Source organism: Lissotriton vulgaris, chromosome 10 (assembly GCF_964263255.1).
Source record: "Lissotriton vulgaris chromosome 10, aLisVul1.2, whole genome shotgun sequence".
Lineage (NCBI taxonomy): Eukaryota > Metazoa > Chordata > Amphibia > Caudata > Salamandridae > Lissotriton > Lissotriton vulgaris.
The window spans coordinates 158,779,970-158,802,246 of NC_141698.1; the positions used below are offsets into that span (position 1 = coordinate 158,779,970).

At 41.9% G+C, this 22,277-nt stretch overlaps 1 protein-coding gene across 1 annotated transcript in view; it reads right to left on the minus strand.

Moving 5' to 3' along the window:
* OTOA (otoancorin) overlaps positions 1–22,277 on the minus strand; it is a 255,133-nt gene that overhangs the window by 120,369 nt on the left and 112,487 nt on the right. Inside the window, exons 13-14 of the mRNA XM_086939735.1 lie at positions 7,922–8,057; positions 6,135–6,325 (exon numbers count right to left, since the gene is read on the minus strand). Coding sequence (XP_086795861.1) covers positions 6,135–6,325; positions 7,922–8,057 — 327 coding nt within the window. The remainder of the gene's footprint in view (positions 1–6,134; positions 6,326–7,921; positions 8,058–22,277) is intronic.

The following is a 22,277-nucleotide window of genomic DNA, read 5'->3' on the forward strand; positions in this document are numbered from 1 at the left end:
TGATAGGTATAAACTACCCTTGTGTATCCCTGCCAAAACTCTTATGCGCTCCATTACTCCAGGAATTGTATAAGAAAGGATTTGTTCAATTAACAAAGTACACTACCAAACATGACCGGTCTGAACTAACTCCCACTTCAACTGCCTCCTTAATACCCCAGGATAGGCTCACAGGACACATTAACATTCTGGAAAATGCTGCATCCTGACTCACAACAAACAAAGTACTGAGAAAGCTGCAACAGGCAGACCATAGATTGACAAGGGTTATAATATCACAATAAGACGTGGCAGGACCCTTTTTTACTCAATGAACCCCTCATGTCAGTCCTTACTAGGACTGTCTCCTCAAGCTGTTGGCTTTGTTCACTGAGCAACGAACTCAGCTCATCCCCAACCATTAAAAGATTTTACCTTTTGCGGCATAAATCCTGGAAAAGGTAGTATTATACAGCAGTGACTGATCCTTACAGCAAATTCTGAGTCATCTCTCTCTGCATTTTCTGAATTAGCACCATAAATGTAGCTGCCTTGCAAGATAAATTACCACTCTTAATAAACTTGAGATCATAACCTGCATCTTAAAAATGTGGCACCACGTAAAGCGTAGTATAAGCATATATATTTATACATTTTCAATTTTCAAAGACAAACAATGCTGCACAGATCAATATAAGCACATCCTTGCTCACAGTACATCTAATAAACACATATAATGTAATATGATGCGAAAGTGAAGATAACATGCAGATGGGAGGCTAAACTGGGAGATACATTGGGGTAGAGGCCTGGGGATAGTGATGATGACATACAGTTCATTGAGTGTTTCATCATGAGGTGGACGATTAGTATGGGTTATTTACACTAGTCAGCGGTATCATCAGTGGCATCAGTATCTAAAGGTAAAAGATAGTTTTGGAAGGGCTGCCATATGTCTTTGGGTCTAGAGGATGGTGGTAGTAATGTTGGGTACCGTTCACTGGTAGTATCTCAGAGGGTCATATCTTTCAGCCAATCATGCATGGTAGGTAGGGGCCCTGTGCTGCTCCAGTATACGGCTATTCGTCACTTAGCCAGGAGCAGTGCTATGGCAGTGAAACGTCTCAGTCCTGGACTCAATGGCTTGACCAGGAGCGCCATCAGTGGATCTGGATCGACGGTGTGTTCTATCATGGTGGATATCAAGGCAAAAGCAGCCCCACAAAATGCATGGAAAACAGTATAGCTTCAAGCCAGATGTACAAAATCTGTATTGTCAGCTGTGCATTTGGGGCATTGATGTGATCTTGGTGGATCTGGTTGTGCCAGGGTGTTTGGCGTGGTGTAGACTCGGTGCAAGCATTTGTAGCGGAGCCAATTTTGGTTTGTGTGCAACAATAGCATAAAGTTTTGTCCGGTAAGGGGTGCCCCAAGTCACGCTCCTATGCAGCTCGGGATTTGATTGTCCCCCTGGCTTTAATGCTAGGATTGATTGGTATAGTCGGGGGACTAATCTGCTCCTGTCCTGGGTCAATATCACTAAAGTTAGGGGAGGAAGTACGCTGGGTCTTCGGGGTATGTGGTCAGTTTGTCGCGAAGAATATTGTGCAGGTGGAGGAAAACAAAGCCATCCATGTGTGTAGAGCCCCCTGTGGTCACAAAGGGAGGTGTTCATGTCTACCTTGCTGTTCGTGAAGTGATCTCCCTCTGTGTGCTGATGATGAGCTACCAGACTACACTGTTCAAGTTTCTACTGAGTCAGTCGTAGCCATGGGTTGTTGATGAGCGATATATTTGGGAAGTAGTTACCCACTGCCCAGCTATTATGGAGTTGGACAATGCCCAGCAGGTCATAGATAGTGCTAGTAAGACTATAGGCCTGTGTGGGAGTCCTTGGGACAGAATCGATGACAGGGGAAGTTGTTCTACCTGGTTTTGTTCTGGTTTCAAGTAGGGGAGTCTGGCCTCTGGATGATACCAGTAATAGGAAAAGTGACATTACCCCATTAAATAGTATAGTTGAAAATCCAGGGTACAGAAACCACCTCAGTCATATGGAAGGGTCAATGTCTCCCATTTGATTTTGGGACGTCAGCCCGCCCATATATGGCATGGGCGTGTCAGAAGAAGGCAACAAAGTTAATGGTTAGTGCAATCGGTATGGAGTGGCAACGCTTCGGAGGATGATGACCTACTGTAGTCTGGTGGTGAATGTTGGAGTTGACAGTTGTGCCTATTATTCAGTCGTTCTGGATGTCGTGGGGTGAGTCAGAGTTCACAGGTTAACCGGGGAACTAGGGTTATGCATAATATCAGTCAGTTTAAGGATTATTTAAACATACATTTTCCATTTTAATCTGGTGGGTCTTGCTGGGCCTACTGTGATGGACGCAGTAGATGCGCGTTTGCTTGTGGTGTGATGCAAGGAGTCGTTCCCTCCGCTGTCTTGCTTGCGAAATTGGCTGCGCCTCCCGGAGTGTTGATATCTGGTGTCATCCTTTAACTTCTACGCAAAGGCGCACTGGTTAGAGCATGTTGTATTTGAGGCCTTGTTTCTTGATGATGTTTTTGACATCTGAGAATTTGTGCGGAGCCTCCTGACCCGCAAGCATGAAGTCTAGAAATAGAGAGTGTCAAACTCTGGTACTGGAGGGGGACACACTCTTGGGTCAGGTGCAGCACAGAACCCCGGTCTCTGTAGTTGAGAAGAGGCGCTATAACCGGGTGAGAAGGGCCACTACAAGGAGTGCACGGGTGCAGCAATCTGTGAGCTCTCTCCACAACGAAGATGTCAGTGAAGTCATGCTGACTAAAGAGCTTTGTATGTTGCTTCTCCATGATATGTTAGTGAGGCTGGATTTAGCCAGGACTTGTGGTGTTTTGGCACACTGTGGTCTACACTCTTGGTCTCTCTCTGGCACACCAGTGGTTTTAATAGTTGTTTTCTTTTTCCTCAGAATTCTTGGGGAATACTGCTGCTGGGCCGTTTTGCCATCTCTGTGTTCTGATGATGGTCTCATGGACTGTTTTGCCTCTGGAGACCGAATTGTCAACAGGTTATCCTCACTAACATTAACCCGTTCCCAGCGTCGAACGTTCAGCGCCCAGTGCTGAACGTTCGGAGAACGAATGCTGGCCCGTCGGCCAACGGTCGTGCGCAGCACTGGGGAGCTAGTGCTCGTGACGACCGTTGGCCGACGGCAGCAATTAACGGGTTAAAAAACATGACTACATTTGCATTTAACTGTAAATGATAATAGTCTTCTTGTTAGAACTGCATGTTGTGTTAGATGCATCTACCATTCCACATTGATCACTCTGTACAAAAAAATTCCCTGTATGGTCAGTGTGGTGGGTAATTGTTATTAAAACATTGAAAAAAAACCTGTTTGGATTAATATGATTGACATGACCTATGACATGCTTTAACGGTTCAAGTAAACTTCTTTTGTGATTATAAGAATTCATCCATGTTGGTACGCTTTATTTTTATTTCTTGTTTCATTAATTTGAAAAGGGTTGCATTAATGAAATAACCTGACAAGCAACTAAATAAGACAATAAGTGACTCCTTCTGGAACACTTTGTTATATTTATCAGAAAACACCCTTAGCATGCCAGAGCAGGGAGTCTTCCTGTCTGCAGCCAGTCCGATGTATCATGGTACCAGCCATAAGGCAGCTCTAACAAGAGAGAAGGGGGTACTGGGAGTGAAAAAAAGGTCCAGTGCCCATGCTCCAGCACAAAGTATGCTCCAATATAGGAGGGTCACTGTTCCTGGAGAAGGAAGGGTGGGGGAGGGGGAGCGATCTAGGGTGTAGATAGGAGAGTCAGCAAGACTCTTACTTGATGACCTCACACATCCCAAGAGATGTCATGCTTCATCATAGGGCGGTTGCTCCTTGTTGGGCCGGCGCTGCAATGCCCTACGGGTCCCCCATAGGGTCACTTTAGCAAAGATCTTTTAAACTTCTCACCGTATGCTGCGTGTGAGGTAGTGCGCATTAGGCATGGGCGGAAAATCAGTTTCGCTCGCGGATTTTGCGGATTTTCGGTAAATTCGCAATCCGCGAGATTCGCGAATTTCCCGCAAAATCCGCAAATCCGAGAGCAGCGGATTTGCTCGCACTGCTCGCGTGAGTTCGCGTCTTCCCAGTTCAACCTCGCGCCCCACGAATAAGCGCAAAATTGCAGAAATACGATCTTAGCAAAACTGAAACTACTTACCAGGTTCAAAAGTTCAGGCTCATCATTAGTAGCCATTTCCTGTAGTGCTTCCTGAGGGGCCCCTCCAGAGTTCAGTTGCCAGTTGCAACTATTATGTGACCCTGCTCTGAACCTCAGAATAGTTACACATATGCCACAAAGGTCCTGAATTACAGCTAAGGGAGACAAGCAGGAGCCAGGCTGGAAGTTCAAATCCATTAATCAGCCCCTAATTCATTATTGTCAGTTGGGGCAGGGCAGGTGTTGTAACTAATTTTGCAACAATGAAAGCACTTAGCAAGTGCAAAAGATCACTAATCAGGAAGCACTAAGGAAGCAGGTGCCAGCTAAAAAAATATTCTGTGACACATTAATCAGCCCCAAATTAATTCAGGTCACTTGAGGCAGGGAAGGTGTGCTTGCTTTGCCACAATAATGTACACTGACTGGACAACCAGAGGGTGCTGTGATGAAACAGAGGGTGGCATGGGTGGGCCAGAGGGTGGCATGAGTAGTCAGAGAGTGGCAGTGGTGACAGAGAGTGGCAGTGATGAAGAAGAGTGTCCCAAACAGGCTGGACACGTAGAAACAACAAGTTCGCGAAACTTGCGACCCGACAGGTAAGTTCGCGTTTGCGAAATTGTACAAAACCCTCGCGAACTGGCAGAAACCCGCGCGAACACACAAAAAAAAAATCCGCAAATTCGCGAGAATTCGCGAATTGCGAGTTCGCAAATCCGCAAAATTCGCGAACGTGAGATTCGCAAAATTCGCCCATGCTTAGTGCGCATAAAGAAGTGAGCGAGATCAATGCTGTGACAATTTAATAGGAAGATTCCTCTGCCAAAATTAAAAAAAAAAACAGATGGCTGGTGCTACTAGAGGGTTAAAAAGTGAAAAATAGTTGTATATTTATTGGGCCAACATGTTTCCCACCCCTATTGGTCTCGGACAGAGATCCTTGGCGCTTCTTCAGGACCAGAAAAAAGAAAAATATGTGAATGGAAGTGTGTGGGGGCCCTCCCTATAGTAGGATGGTGCCACCTATTGGATCCTATCTTGAGTTATCCAACCTAGAATGATAAAGTAAAAATAGAGAGGGAGGGGGAAGAAAAGGGATCCAATAGGTGGCACTACCTTAAAAACATACTAGTAGTAAAAAAAATGCATGGTAAAAAACCTGCGTTGTAATGTCAGTGAGTTGTTATGGCACCTCGTGGACATGCATGTGATTAGGAACTCTGTCATTTATCAAGGAAAAAACATTGAATGCTTCAAAACAATCTTACTTGGTGCCCAATCACGAGCCAGGGAGGATGGTATCTTCGAGGCTCAACATGTTTCTGAGTCGCTTAGCTTCACTGTAGTGGGAAATACTGGGTGCAGTGAACTGGTTGACTTCTGCTTACCAATGCACAAAACGGTCAAGTAGTAGGAAATGGGCTGCTGTTAGAATAGTAAAATACAGCAATAATCAGGGTTCAGTGGGCTCCTTAGGCCTCAGGACCCCAGTGCGACTGCACCTCCTGCACCAATGGAGGCTATCCATTGGTAATATGGGAAGTTATGTGCTAAGTCCACGCCTCCACGTTATTCACCATTATCAGATCATTATCGGGCATGGTAATTTTGGGAAAATGCCACACTGTATTGGTTTTTCCCTGCAACTGACAGAGCCACTTGTAACTGACCCTTGGTAAAATAAGGTGCTACTGTCTCCAGTCACTCTCAGTTGATTCTTATGCTATTGTGGTGCCCTAACACAGCCACCTAATATCACCTTAATGTTGCGCCAGTCATGAACCTTCACTTTAAATAGTTGTGGTTTAAAAAGTTGTTGTGAAATGGAAAATACGGGAAAAAAGAAAAGCAAGAGCAATGCAAAAAGAAACAAAATACAGTAAAGAACAAGAAAGGGAAAAGGTGCATGCATGATTAAAATTCCTTACCCGTACATCTCGATAAGCTTATTTTTAATTTGGATTTTCTGTGACATGCTTAGTTTTTCACAGAGCTTGAACTGCTGGATTGCAGTGGCCATTGTCTTTGGAGATATGTTACTTTGAATAATTGCAGGCGATAAATGACAAATCAATTTTCCAAGTAAGTCAACGTCATAATCATCACCAACAGAACCATTCTGAAAGAAACGTTCATAATCAGAAACGTAACTCTTTTTTTTTTCATTTGTCTTTTACACTTAATGATGCCCCATTTGGGTATTTATTGCTTCCAGCTAAACATTTGGGGACCATGAAATACATCTTCTTTAGTGGCAAGCGGCAATACTGTATAACTCCCTTGGGAATGATGGATCATAAAGCTAGCCTGGATTCTGGAGCCAGATGGATTGCACTGTGCTGTGCAACTTTACATTCACATTTAAACTAACATCAGTGGAGAAGGGTGGCTCAATGGTTAGAGCGGCAGACCCTGATGCAGAGGTCTGGCCGGGACCAGGGCTCAATTCCTGACGCGGCAGGGTCTTGGGCTCAATGTCCACGGACTCGATAATTCTCGCCTCGGTGCCTACTCTAATCATGGGTCCCCACTCTGCAACTCTGGGCATTAGCTTGCCTCATCTCTACAACGGCCCCCCACATTCGCCGGGGATGCCTGGTTTCACCTTGGGGGTGCCCAGTAGGGAGCATCTCACAGGGAAAGCCAACACGGGTTCCACAGCGGTATACAGCGCCAAGATGCCTGTCAGGTGATAGTGCGCTTTACAAGTAGACATGCATACATACATACACATTGGGCTGATTGATTATTGCAACGATCACTGGTCAGTGAGAGTAATTAGTATTACGTTTTGCTTGTCTGTAGCTATAACTGTTTGCACAGAAATTCAAAGCCTTGTGATGTACGTGTGTTGTTTTTTTATGTTCATCTATACGTAATTTTCAGGGCCTTATTCAAAAAGTTAACTTACACTTTTGAGTACGTTTAATACTTTTCGGTATTCACAAACTGCACTTTTGGAAAAACGTACACTTTTTACTAACTTACACTTTGGCAAGAAGCCCGGCACTTCACATGGCCAACCACTGGAACTGCAACACTTTCCCATAGAATGTAATGGCGGCAGGACTTAAAATATAACACCTCAGGGCATATTGTTGAATTAAATTATGTAAGATTCTAAAAGGTATAAATTCATGTTGAAATTATTTACAAATAGTACATATTTATTATTTAATTATAATATTTTTACATTTATTTTGTAGTAACTTAAACTTTGGTAGTAAGTCCAGCACTACACATGGCCAACCACTGGTACTGTAACACCCTTCCATAGAAAACAATGGAGGTAGGGACTTACAATAAAATACCATAGGAAATAATATAAACTAAATTACATTATTTTATACATATAAATTAATGTAAAAAAATATAAATAGTATGTATTTATTAATTTGTTATATTATCAAATATGATTAATTATTAAATATGTGCTATTTGTATATTCTTTTTAACATTAATTTATATTTCTAACTATTTTAAATAATTGAATTTAATTGAAAAATATTTTCTATGAGATTTTATTTTAAGTCCCTACCTCCATTATTTCCTATGGGAGGGTGTTGCAGTACCAATGGTTCGACATATATAGTCCTACATCATGAATAAATGACGTGCTTCAAATCTTGTATTTGCATTGCACTAAACCTTGCTGCTATAAAAAAATGGAAATGTAGGAATAGGATGTGTGTAGATAGACATGTATTATTCTTACCAAACACTGTTGTACTGTGTCAATGATTGCTTTTTTTTTCTTCTCATGAAAAATCAGCGTATCCAGTTCAATTTTCTGAAGGCTGATCAGGAACGGCACACAAGGCAGTGGTGACACGGATTTCAAATATTCGGCACTGGTGAAATATTAAAGAAATCCATTGAATCTGAGATGCATTTTACACCTGTGAGATTCCAGTCAATCGAGGAGACAACATTAATAGCCTAATAATCCTTAGTGGGTAACTTTAAAGCTTCAATCCCAAGTCTGTTACAGAGCTGGCTAATTTACCTGTCTCTTTTTCTGTATCTGAACTTTATACATTTTATATTTTAGGTGTGAACTGAAACTGCCCTTTTTAGTAGCTTTTGTCATGCATTTTCAAGGAAGAACATTGTATAGTTTGTGACACCCAAAAATCAAAGCTGGTTCTTGTGACCATATTTCACATCACAGGAAGTAATTTGCTGTGGTATATCACTAGATTAAAATAATCCAGACAGAGACTCAGTTTTGTAGTTAAAACTCACAATGCCATCGGTATATGAATTGGAGGCGACCATTCCTACCAACCCTTAAAAATGGTACACAGTCAAAATATCGAGTAGGAAATATCGACCTACCATAATATCGAGTCTGAAATATCGAAGGTGCATAATATCGAAGGCAAGAATATCTTAGGACAGAATATCGACCCAAGGTAAGTAATATCGAAATACTTAATATCGATGTAAGTAATATCGAAGTTAGTAATATCGATAGCATATATATCGATGTTACTAATTTTGATGACACTAATATCGATATTTGTATTATTGTATAGTTTTTTATTATGTATGTGTTATATGTTTAATTTAAGTATTTAAAATAATTACTAATATATGTGTATAAATTTAATATAATAATAAATAAATTTATAAGTAAATTTTATGTTTTTGTACCGGAGCGGGTTGTGGGTTTATAGGGGAATAGGGTGGGAAGTAATTTAATTATGGTAAGTTGATTAATAATTAGTAGGATTAATTAATTAATTATAATTAATTGCTAATTAATATTGATTAATTGGTAAAAATTAATTGATTAATTGACTATATTTTCTGTAGCAGGATGTGGGTTTATAGGGGAATGGGGTGGGGAGTAATTTAATAATAATTAATTAATTAATATATGTTTTTAAAATTTTATATTTAATTTATTGGGAAATAATTAATATTAATTAGTTAATTAATTATTATAATTTTGTACATATTTAAAATTATTAATTAATTGGTAATTAAATAATATTAATTAGTTACATTAATTAGAGTAATTTATTTATATATAATTTTTAGTTACTGTTAATTAATTAATTGGGGGAAAATAATATTAATTATTAAATTATATGAATTACAGCTAATGTGCTAATATATTTACTTTATTTGTTATTGTTCATTAATAATTAATTGCTAATTAATTAAGTTTGGGTAAAGGAGTATTTTTAGGGTTTAGGGTCAGTTTTGGGTTTTTGGGTAAAGGGGTATTTTTAGTGTTCAGGGTCAGTTTTCAGTTTTTGGGTAAAGGGGTATTTTGAGGGTTTAGGTTCAGTTTTCAGTTTTTGGGTAAAGGGTTATTTTTAGGGTTCAGGGTCAGTTTTCAGTTTTTGGGTAAAGGGGTATTTTTAGGGTTCAGGGTCAGTTTTCAGTTCTTGGGTAAAGGGGTATTTTTTGGGTTCAGGGTCAGTTTTCAGTTTTTGGGTAAAGGGGTATTTTTTGGGTTCAGGGTCAGTTTTCAGTTTTTGGGTAAAGGGGTATTTTTAGGGTTCAGGGGCAGTTTTCAGTTCTTGGGTAAAGGGGTATTTTTTGGGTTCAGGGTCAGTTTTCAGTTTTTGGGTAAAGGGGTATTTTTTGGGTTCAGGGTCAGTTTTCAGTTTTTGGGTAAAGGGGTATTTTTAGGGTTCAGGGTCAGTTTCAGTTCTTGGGTAAAGGGGTTTTTTTTTTATGAGTTCAGGGTCAGTTTTCCCTACTGTTGCACTCTCTGGAGTAGGAATAGAAATTTTTACCCTAACGCTATCCAACGTTTTATTTAATTAATTGTTAAAATATCAAATGTTTATTTTATTTTTTATATTACTTACATTTTATTTATGTTACTCTTTTATGTTTGTAAATGTGTTAGTAAATTAGAATATATTTCATTAATTTATAAATTCGTAAAATAATTATTAATACTTATATCAATTATCAATATAGCACAAGATTTTCCAACAGGAACTAAGCTTGACTACTGCTTCAAGGGCTGCTTCCGCCACCAAAGGGCTATTGCTTTGTTATATTGAATATCTGAATTGAATTGCTGAAGCTAGGGAATGGATTTGATCACTGTATGAAATTGAGTTACTGGTTGAGGGGAGTGAAACTCCACTCAAGCAACAACCACAGTTCTTGTCAGGAGGAAACACAAGCAAGCCCCAAATTAACCTGTGCTTCACCCTCGTGTAACTTGGCACACAGCCATCATGTTTAAATTAGAGGCTATCTGCTATCCTATTGGACTACCTGGAAACTCAAAGATGGAATAATCAAAAACTAAATAAAACACTTCAATTATATCTTTCAACTGACTATTCCTGCTATACCAGAATGCTGCTTGTTAGATTTAGATTGGGCTCTTTCTTTCGCCTTATAACATTTCCTTCATGTAACGATTGGTCCCGAAACCTGTGCCCCTGTCCATGTGATGACACTTCTGTCCAATCTTATATCCATACTATCTTATTTTGCACATATTACGTGATTCCAAGGAAAGCCCTATTGAGACCTTTATTAAAGAGATGGGGCTTGAGGTCTTGTAAAGACGCATTTGAGCGCTTACAAGAGTTAGAGGATAGGGACGTTATATGTATCATGGAAAAGTTTTTAAAATTGTTGCTTAAACTCAGGAAATCGCTACAATGGCCTACGTGATATTGATGTTTGTTATTATACATTTGTATAATAGTTCTTCCCTCTGAAAGTTTGGTTTCCCCCAAACCTTTTTAAAAATGAAATCATCCTCGTAAAAATCCTAATTTTTAATGATTTTTAACGATAACCATGCTTTTAAATGAACTGTTATGTTTTTTAAATTATTGTTACCTTTTTAAACTATTGCTATGAATGCTTATATGATATTTTTTTGTGAATATCGAATAAAGCTTATTTTGAACCTTTTGAACCTAGAGGCTATCTGTAAACTATTTATTCACCATTTCAAACAATAATAAAGAGAACATGCAGCACTAGGAAATACATGACCAATTAGAAAAAATAGAATAAAATGTAATAATGTTTTTATAGACCAAAATGACAAAAACCCAATCAGCAGAACTGTAGATAATGCAGTTTTAAACACGTAAGTGAAAAAAGTGTAGAGAAGCACAGACCACCAGCAGTAGTTATTCGGTTGCACAGGCCCGGGACAGAGTCGCAAGTTCAGGCCGATCGCGAAGGAGCTACTTGTTTGCGGAGTGTTGTGAGGTCCCACGTCGAGGATGCATCGTGCAGCAGCAGCTCCGACCAAGCTGCGGGTCTGCGATACGAAGTCCTGTTGTAGTGTAGTTCCTATATTCCCAATAGGCTCTGCGCTTTGGAATAATATATTCAGAAGTGTAGACGTAGGACTGAGGTCGACTAGGTCTCTACTGACTATATTAAACTTAAGGTTTGCCAGCTAGCTCAGAGGTCACTAGAAACTTTCTCGAATAAACGAGGAGGAGTTTAACCTCCCTGGATATACAAGAAGGGATTAGCTTCTGACAACCATATAACATGACAACTTTGCTTCCTCAGAATAAGAGTGTATCTCTAGAGTTGTGTGAAAACAATAGACAGCTATTTCACTCAGTCAATCGTGCGTACTTAGTTTCACCAGAGTGCAGAGAAAAGAGAGACAGGCGTTTTCAATAAAAGGTGTAATTTATTGTGCAGTCTTCTTTCTCATGCAAGAGAAATGAATTGCCATAATTGCAATACTTAATGTAAAGTGCGTACAGTAAAAGGAGTATTATGAAATAATACTGTAAAAGCATTGATATGGTTTCTTAGCCATAACATACTTTAAAATGGATAAAATATATTCATACATATATACATTGACTAACGTACTCAACTGGTGCTTCTAAATACGCCTACCCCGGTGTACCTGACCTAAGCCTAATACGTGGGAACGAGTAAGTAAGTAGCAGTTTAAGTTAAGTTGGTTTTGCCAAGAATCTGACTCAAGAATTCTCTTTAAGGGTTTAGTCAGCTCCGTACCTGGGTAATAGAATGCAGGAGGTCTAGTATCTCTCTTTCAGGACTCGATATCCCAGCAGCCCGCGAAGGCGGCTGAGAACACTGGAGCTGGATTTCTTGGCAGGAGAAAAGACAGCGTCTCTCTCAGTGCGTCAAAAGGGAGGGGCAGCGTCCGTGGGCTCTCGCATCAGCTGGGCTCTCGGGCAAGTAGATAGCTGCTCGGCTCCAAAACCACCACCGTGTGTTTGGTTAAGGCAAAGTTGGTATATTTATACCTGAAAGGTGCCGGGTTTGACGTAAGGTTGGACATAAGACGTCAATAAAGATGTCACTAAGAACTGGCCGTTCTTACAGTGCTTCACAGGAGTTCTAGGACAAAATCAAAACAAAAGCAAATGGGGATTTCCCAGGTTGCTGGAGGTTTGGTTTGTTCAGAGAACTCGTTGTGCTTTCTAGGAGTCCGGGGAAGTAGCCTTGCTTAATGTGACTGCATGGGCTACAACTAAATATTGATATGATTCCTCTGCCATGATAGAGATATTATTGATTATAACCGTACAAGGGCATAAAATAGAAATATCGATTTAGGTTCCTAGATAAAAACACAATACTGTATCGTCATTAAGGATGTCGTTGACGAGGGGTTTGCAATTCAAAGTTCTCTGTCAAAGCATGCATCTTGCAGTGGTGATTTCGAAAAGCTGATGGCTGGGATGTGATGTCCTACATCGGGGATTATTGCGCAGCGAAAGTTCGAAGGTGAACTGGGATTGGATGAATCGCACTGCACCTGTTCTGCCCAAATGACCCCAACTGGGCTAGCAGATCACCTTCAGGCCCACTTTCAAGGGTCAAGTATTGGGGTGACACCACTTGCCGTGCAAACCTCCCAGCAGATGAAGGTGCTGAGTTCAAGGTGGTTGAAGCCTTTTCCGTCCCTGAGACTCTGATCAGGAGCCCGGCCAACCACCCTGGGGGTCACTCAGGTGGTCCTGGGTTCAAAATGTAAGTTCAATCCTTCTCACTTTTATTTTTACTGAGTTTTATATAGCGTGATCTTGACCCGAAGGTATTGGGTATCAGAGCACTTCACACAAGCACCAGTTGCATTAGGACACATTCATTTTTGTAATGCACTGGGATATTAAGTAATTTGCCCACAATCACAGGATGTTAAGCGTCCTTGCCGAGACTCGAACACGGTTCCCCGAGATTTGAGGTTGCCCGCCCTTGCCGTTAGGTCAACTTCTCCCCACTAAAGGCAGCAGAGTAGCAGGGCAGCAGAGTAGCAGTCCTTCTTGCAGCAAAACAGCACAGAAGTCCTTTTGAGTCTTTCACAGGTTCAGAGGTATGCTGAAGAGTAGGATCTTAGGGTCCAATATTTATACCTGGTGCAAGCTATGAAGTAGGAGAAGGTTCTGGAGGATTCCACTCCAAAAGGTGTTTGGAATTTCCTGCTTCTTGGCCCCTGCTTGTCTAGTCGCACAAAAGAATAGTGTCAAACCCTTTGAGAATGTGCTGAGGCAGAGGCTTTGTTATGTGCAAGTGTGGTAGGTGACAGCTCCTCCACACTATCAAGTCAGAGATGGCTTTTCTGCCAAGATATACTCCCCCTTTGTCTCACTGTCTGGGACAAATACACAAAGGCCAACTGCCAGCTACACCTAGTCATGTGACTTGGGATACAGGCTGCAAGCACCAAATGGTTGAGACAACAAAATGGCAATTTTTTTACAGTGGCAGTTTTAGAATTGTGACTTAAAATACAATCTTACCATTAAGGAGGTTTTTAAATTTCACTTCTTTAGACACCAAATTTGATATCCCTACCTGCTCCCAATTGAAAGTTATCTCTTATTAAATGTACTAAGGTAACCAAATGTTAGCCTATGGGAGATACAGGCCTTGTACTAGTGAAACATGAATTTGAGTTATTCACTACCATGATATGTAAAACTTAAAAGTATATGCCCAACTTTTTAAATACATTGTACCTGCCCTGTAGGATGTTTAAAGGTGGCTTATATGTATTAAAAAGGAAGGTTTGGGCCTTGTGAAAGGTTTTGTTGCCAGATTTAAATGTCAGTTTAAAACTGCACACACAACGAGATAAATGGCAGACAGACCTAGGCGACCTGGAGGAGGACGAGTGGCAGGCGGCCTTGATGTCCCCCAGGGAAGTGGCGATTAATCACCGACTCAGACTGATCCAACTGAAGATCCTACATAGGACCTACATGCCTGCAACTCTGTTAGCCACAATTGGGAGGAGGGAGGACGATCGATGCCTAAGAGGTTGCGGACAAACTGGCACCTTCTACCATATGTTATGGGAATATCAAGTAATACAGCGCTTTTGGGAGGGGGTCGCCCGAAAAATGAGAGACTCGCTAGGAAAACCCATGTCATTGTCACCAATATATTTATAACAACAAGGGGCCCCAATTAAGTCAACAAGGGACCTCGGGGAACTTGAATTTTTTCAAACAACAGCGGTCCCATGCATTCAAAAATAAAGGAAAAAAATAATAAATATAGAGAGAATCCGTTCTATATTCTGAGTGACATGTCCAGCCGGACAGAGGTCTATAAGTTTACTAAATACACATTTCAAATCAGACAAAGTACCTTCTACTGATCACCTGTGTGGTACACAAGCCTGTGCCCAACACTAACAGGTCTTAATACAGAAGGTAGGTTTACAGACAGGAAAAGGCTTTTAAGGCTAACAAACGTTTTCTGTGTAGTAAATGCAGTTATACAGAAAAATCAGGAAAACACCATTACATCACATAGCAATCACGTTTTGTATAAGGTGTCACAGAAGTTGACGGCGTTTCGGTCCCCCTGTTAGTTATAGGGACCATCATCAGGATATTGGAATAATGCCTAAACTTTGTTAGCCTCTAATTACCCGGGCAGTCATATTAGACCGGCAAGAGGAGGTACCCGGATTGGAGTACCGCAGCCCAGGTTGAGTTGCTCTGCGCGTCGTGGTATATAACCAATTTCAACGGCACCAGGATACTGCCGGATAAGTCGAGTTCAGTATCTGCCTGGCGTGCTCGGCGCGGGCACGTGAATATGTGTTCACGGGCAGAGAAATTAAAATATTGATGGACGAAATATTTCATATTTTTTGATTATTTTGTTGTATTGTAATAGGGAATCATGCTTTTTTGCATACAATTATGTGGCTTAAACATACTGGTGTCGCATCTGCCCTTGGCAATCAGACACGGGAGTCGGAGCTAGTATAAATGCACCTTGCTTTATAGCCTGCCAGCATTCTACTGGCTTACAGACTACCCCTGATTCCGGTTCCTGTTTCCTGTCCCTCCCCTTCCTACTCGCCTGCCCTGTCTCTGGAGAGAGGTCAGGCATAACGACATGACATCTGGGAAACAATCCTAAAACATTTTAAGGAAAGGGTTGATCTGGAGATTGGGACACAATTAATGCTAGACTCACTCTAAAAAAATAAGATTATGTCTTCCAAAAACAGTCCTAGTACAAAATAAACCTTTCCTTTTGAAATGTTTATTCCCAGCAAAATTAAAAATGGACAAACAGCACTCCAGATGCTTCCCAATTTTCCAACTTCTTTTGCCCAGAAGGATTCAGACCTGTACTTGACACCCCCTTACAGAAAAGGTAGACTGCACAAATGTGTCAAATATTGATACTTTGATATTTGATGAGCATGACCTTATTTGTATATCAAACTTGGTTATTACCTTTGTAACCATGTGCAACATAATCCCATTTTCTGGGCTTAGCTTTATTATTAAGAAATGCAAAAATAATGCAACACATATGTAGTTAAACAATTGTTTCAGTACTATATGCCTGAAAAGACCTATCCCAAATTGTGAACATGCAGCCAAGCTCTGACTGTTGCTATATGTAAAGATGAGTTTTAAAAAATGGGTCTTCTAAACAGCCATTGCCTTTCAAAATCTGTGCAAAATTTGTTCAATTCATGATTACATAATTATGCGATATTCAAGAAAAATGATGTCAAATTACGAAACATGCAAATCGGCTTTTGGTTCTTTAGTTTAGCCTGATTTGTGTCCTCAACTCACGACCATTATGCAGTGTTGGCTCGCAGAGGGAGTGCTGCGGGGCGGTATGGCGCCGTGGGGGAGGGACAAGGTGGGGGGTTAGCGGAGTCGGACATAGGACAGGCAGGAGTAAGGTAAGTAAATAAATAAATAAAACTGTTTACCTTGCACTCGCTGCATCGCCGAGTTGGAGATTCAGCGAGCGGAAGACGAATAGTTGTATTTATTTATTTTCCTACCTTACTCCTGCCTGTCGTATGTACGTCTCCACTACCCCCCGCCCTGCCCCTCCCCAGCCCCACCCAACCAAACCCGCAGCACTCCCTCTGCGAACCATCAATGCCATTATGGATGGAAAGAATGCATTTTGAGTTTAAAAAAAAGCGGAAACCCAGATGTGCTGTGAACAGCAGCTATTTGCATTCTAGTCGTTTGCATTGTTCCCGCTCTAAATTTTTTACATGAAAGCAGCACAATTATATTACATGGTGCAATGGTGTAATTTTAGGAATTTCACATAACAAGCATACCGTGAAATGTGCAAGAGTGGTCTGCACAGGTTTCAGGATACCTGTCCACAGTACTTAACTTGAGCATGTTGTTTCCGGTGCTCGGCACCGGCACTTAATTGTCAACACTAGAGTTTGTAGGAGTCTGCCACAAGGTGGGACTGTTTGGCAAATTTAGAGAGGACCACAACAACTGGTAATTAATAATTCAATATACATTGAAAATGACTATTATCTGCCGCCCAAGCCATTTTTATAGCTTTGGGGGCCTGAAATATTCTACATTGTCACACTTGTAGGAGTGTGATGGTTAGTTGTTCTGCTGTTACTATCACTGGCCGAAAACAGAAAACAAGGGAACCCTACTCACTACGGAACCAGGGTGATTAAGCAGTTCCCCCACTGGCAGCATGGCGGGGACAATGCGTGGTGCAAGTTGCAGTGGCCTCCTGATGAGACCCTGGCACTTATTTGTTTAGAAAATTCAGCACTGTCTGTCCAAGATAAATGTGCTTTCTTAAAATATAAATGGAATTCATTTACATATTCAATGTTGATCCTAAAAAACTCACCCAACCATGTGGAACCTACATCCCTTGGTCACTGAAATATGGCCAACCTAGTGTGCATCCTTTCCAGTATAGTTAAACACCACTTTAAGATGCACAATCAATCACTTTGTCTGCCTTTAATACCACTAGCAGCAGGAAGAACACCGGAGGAGTAAACCTTGAAAATATGTGAGCGGTCCTGTGCTATGTGCTATGGACTTACCCTGTACAAAGACTGGCATTCTAATAGAGTTATCTCCATAACTGGTGACAATCTGGATTCGAATTTTTACATAAGCCTTATATGGCAGAAACAGATCTACGTAATAATCACATCATGCCAATTTGCCATCATGCCTTTTGCAGAAATTAGACAGTTACTCACGCCAGACTATGTTGCCCTCCTCCCCACAAGCGCCTAGAGGTGGTCAATTAGGACCACACAGCGCTTGACACACCCCTCAAATAAATAAGACTCATACATTGCATGATTTACTGATAGTTTTGGAGCAGATCACTCTTGCAGTATACCAGTGGTATCCAATAAATATCCACAAGGACCAGATCCATGCCCTAATGTTTTAATTATAGCTGCACAACACAAGTGTACATAAGTAACTGTAAATGTTATTTGACTGAATCTGGCAACCCAGGACATACATTTGTAGGTTTTGCTTTATATTTAGGCTTTTCTGTTCTGTTCTGTGATGTTTTTTACATTTTTATGAATTCGAGTTTTTGCAAATTCTAAAAAACACTTTTTCAGTGACTCGAAAATTTGGCAGAGACTTATTTAAGAGTATCAGGAGTTCAACCATCCCTACAAATGAGGGATAGGCTTGTAACCACGGCAGGCACATGGAAGTAGAAAGAGTTTGATGTATTATACCGCGAGACAAGCTCCTCAGAAATTTAATAAAGTGCAACAGCTTTGTGCGGTCAAATTTTCACTGGTCCGTACGCAAAGCACATACAAAAAGACCTATGCATGAAAGGCAGCTGGGAGTAGACAGGGGTAGAGGAAAACGAGTGTCTAGGGAAAAGGAGTGATGTCAAATACATCAATCAAATTCCTGTCAGTCATGGTACTATTAGACAAACTGGATACTGAATGTTTAATATATTGCTTAAGAAAATTAAAATCAAGTTAAAAAAATTCTCAGGTTCTATCAATGTTGATTAGATTAAAGGGCTAATTAGACTGAAGAGCTGAAGACTTTTAGTGGTCCCAAGAAGACAAACTCTCAAAATCATAACTAATTGTGCATCAGTAACTCAATTTATCCAGTTAAATATGTGGATATCTTGTGTTGATGAAAATGTAGGACTTTTAAAATGCCCTGCCTTTTCATAAATCTCAGTGAAAGTGTACACAGAAAGAAAACATGGTATTGGAATGATTGGCACTGTTTGGCTGAAGCTTGACATTGAACCTGCAGCAAAGATTAGATGGACCAATACCCAATAATATCACTGGGATACCCATCATTTATATAGTAAGACAACTGATGCCTAAAATAGATAGAAGGATATGTTTATTGTACAAATAATTAAAATCATTATACATTTACTTTCAACATTATTTATAAACTCAACAACTATTGCACTTAATTATAGGAAATAAAAGCAAAATAATATTGGGGCCCATTAGGATGTCGGGCGGATCGCCACCGCCATGCGGGCAGTGGCGATCCGCCCTACATCCTGGTCCGTCCGCCAGCCATTTCCCCCCCGCCATATTACCATGGTAGGGGGGACTGCGGCAGACGGAAAGACCGTCCGACCGTCCGGTTTAATATGGTGGCGGTGTCTATCAGACACCGCCAGCCATATTACAATCGGATGAAACAGATGCCTTTCCGTGGCGGCAATGCCGCCACGGAAAGGCAGTCGGTCTTCACTTTGGGGGCCCCCTGCGGGCCCCCATGGTGAATGCGAGGTGGGGGGTGCACATGGGGGTACTTATGGTACCCCCCTGCATTTGCATACACAATGCGGCAGGCACCGCGCGGTGCCTGACGCTTTGTGTATGCAAATGCATACATGCATTTTTAGCATTGTGGCGGGCGGTGCTGAGAGCACGGCCCGCCACAATGTTAAAAATGCAGGATGCGCCTGCCACTGTGGCGGGCGCATCCTAATACCCCCCACGGGACCCCTGCCCCTATGCCTGGCGGTCCCAAGTACCGCGAGGATGGCGGGCGGGCAAAGTCCGTCCGCCATCCTAATGAGGGCCTAAGTGCCTGTGCTTTAGTAAAACGTTGTAGGGCTTCTGATACCTAAATGCCCTGCAGGCAATTAACTGTTTTACAAAAATCAAAAATATTATTCAGTTTAGCATATCCTTCTCATCCACCCCCCTCCAGCAAACTCAAAGCCTCATTTTAACTTCGAGCTTCAGATGTTGATCACTGAGCACGTCTTTGTCTTGCACAAGAGAAAACAGCTGAGATGAAGAACAGGGGGAAAAAGGTAGAACAGCACTGCTGCTGAACTCGGTCTGGAGTGTGGAGATCCCAACTCTGGACTTGTAATCCCAGAGTCTAGTGGACTCTGTTTGGAGGGTTAGCGGTGCTATTGTCCTGGATCCCTCCCAGGCATAATAAAAGGTGGGCTTGCAGGAGGCCCAGACTGAATGACAGTGCTTAATTTGAGCTGGTGGTTTTTGGAGACCGACCCTTATTTCCCCTCAATAGACTTTGACCCAGAGCATAAGAGAGAAAACACAAAAGAGGAAAAGAAAGAGGAAGAGAAAGGTGTACATGAATTGACAAAGGGCAAAAGCAGGCATGACAAAAAGCCTGCAAGAATTAAATAGGGGAGAGGAGTTGGCCTAACGGCTAGGGAGATCAACCTCAAATCTGGGGAACCGGGTTCAAGTCTCGGCAATGACGCTGAACATCCTGTGATTCTGGGCAAATCACTTAATCTCCCCGTGCCTAACAAATATAAAAGTGTACTTATGTAAGCAACTGGTGCTATGTAAAGCGCTCTGATACCTGATGCTGGGTCAAGTTTGCGCTATATAAAACTCGGTAAAAAAAAAAGGAGGGAAGGGAGTGGTGGATTTAAAAGGCATTAGGTGGAATATTGGATAGTGCCAGGGGGTACTTTTGAGCAAGGCTTTAGATCCCTGCACTTATTTGTTTACAATTTAAGCACTGATTGAAGGGTCTCCTGGGCTTTTGTTTGGATTAGTCCTTGTGTGGTGCCTTGAGGATTGGGCACTGTGGATGTTTACTGGATATGCAGTTATCCTGCGAGAGGCAGAAGGCCTCATAATGGTTACGAGTGTCCTGGAGCGAGGAGCACTGACAGTGCTAATGAAATGCTCAGCAGACCACTAATCACAAAGCCTATTCGGTTCCCGGCCATTGTCAAAGCTCCTATGATCCCTGTCTATCATTCATTCCATGCCGGTCGCCGGCAGACAGGAGAAAATATTGATATGCACACAGGCACATACCGACGAAGAATGTGTGATTACAGGGTAATGTCTCCCTGATCTGTTGTTATGTTATGTTATGTTATGTTATGTTATGTTATGTTATGGAAATTTATTACGCGCACAGCTGCTCCAGCAAAGGAGCGTCCTGGCGCATGACAAGGTAGCAACATAACACAGCTAAAAGGGGCAGTAGACTGAAAGTGAAACAATTAAGAAAATAAGAAGGTCTTGATGGCCCTGCAAAATGAGAAAAGGTCATCAAGGGCATGGATCTTCAAAGGAAGAGAGTTCCAAAAAAGCCGCAGCACGTACTTGAAATGAGCGGCCACCGGCCCGACTACACTTGAACCGGGGGACTACTGCGAGTTCAAGGTCCGAAGAACGTAAAGAGTGAGCAGGAACATAGGGAGACAGGAGATTCAGGGGAATCTGGGCAGGGGAGCCCTTAAAGATTTTATGAGAAAGACAGAGCACTTTAAATTGAATTCTCTGCTTAACCGGCAGCCAATGAAGGGAGCGCAGAGTGTTGGCAGCGGAACAGAACCTGGGCAGACCCACCACTGCTCTGGCTGCCGCGTTTTGCACACGTTGTAGACGAGTGATTTCGGCCTGGTTTATCCCTACCAAGAGGGAGCTGGCATAATCAAGCCGAGAAATCACCGTCGCCTGCACGAGCTGCCTGGTCGAAGCGTCGAAGAATTTTAGCACGGGTCTTAAGCCACGCAGGATGCCGAAACAGCATGCAGCGGTTCTCTTTGTGTGGCAGACAAAGCTAAGGGCAGGATCTAACCACACCCGAAGTTTTTTATCTCCGAAACCGGAATCGGGGTGGGACCAAGCTCTGGAGGCCACCACATGTCGCCCCAGAGTTCCGCTTGCTTGCCGATGATCATGATCTCTGTTTTTTTTGCGTTCAACTGGAGACAGTTGGAGTTCATCCAGCTGGCAACTGCCCGAAGTCCATTCTGGAATCTTGGGGCATCCGAACGAGAGTCCCCGCTGAGCGTGGCCGCCAGCTGGGTGTCGTCAGAGTATGACACCATGGTCATACCCAACTGCTTGACGACATCAGCCAGCGGCCTCACGTAAAGATTGAACAACGTGGGGCTCAGCGACGATCCCTGAGGGACCCCAAGATCCAGAGGATGAGATTTTGACTGATGGGGCGGAATGACCACGCAAAAAGATTGATCGGCAAGAAAAGAGCGGAACCACTGAAGAGCAGGACCAACGATAACAATTTTAAACCACCTGAGGCCCAGGGTTTATCTCTTACAGAAGAGATCCAGAAAGGTGCGATCATTAGGTCTTATTTTACCTGCATGAAATTAATGTGTAGTTGGGTAGGAATGATAGGAGCCCTGACAAAAGCCAGAGACCCTAATTAGCTTTGAACAGCCAAAACATGTTGGCGTAACTATACGGGTAGATGAGTCATTATAGCTCATCCGATATCCAAAATTGTGGTTATTTTATTCATATCTATGCCTGGATTCCAATAACAAAGGACAATTTCCTGGTATCCTCAAGA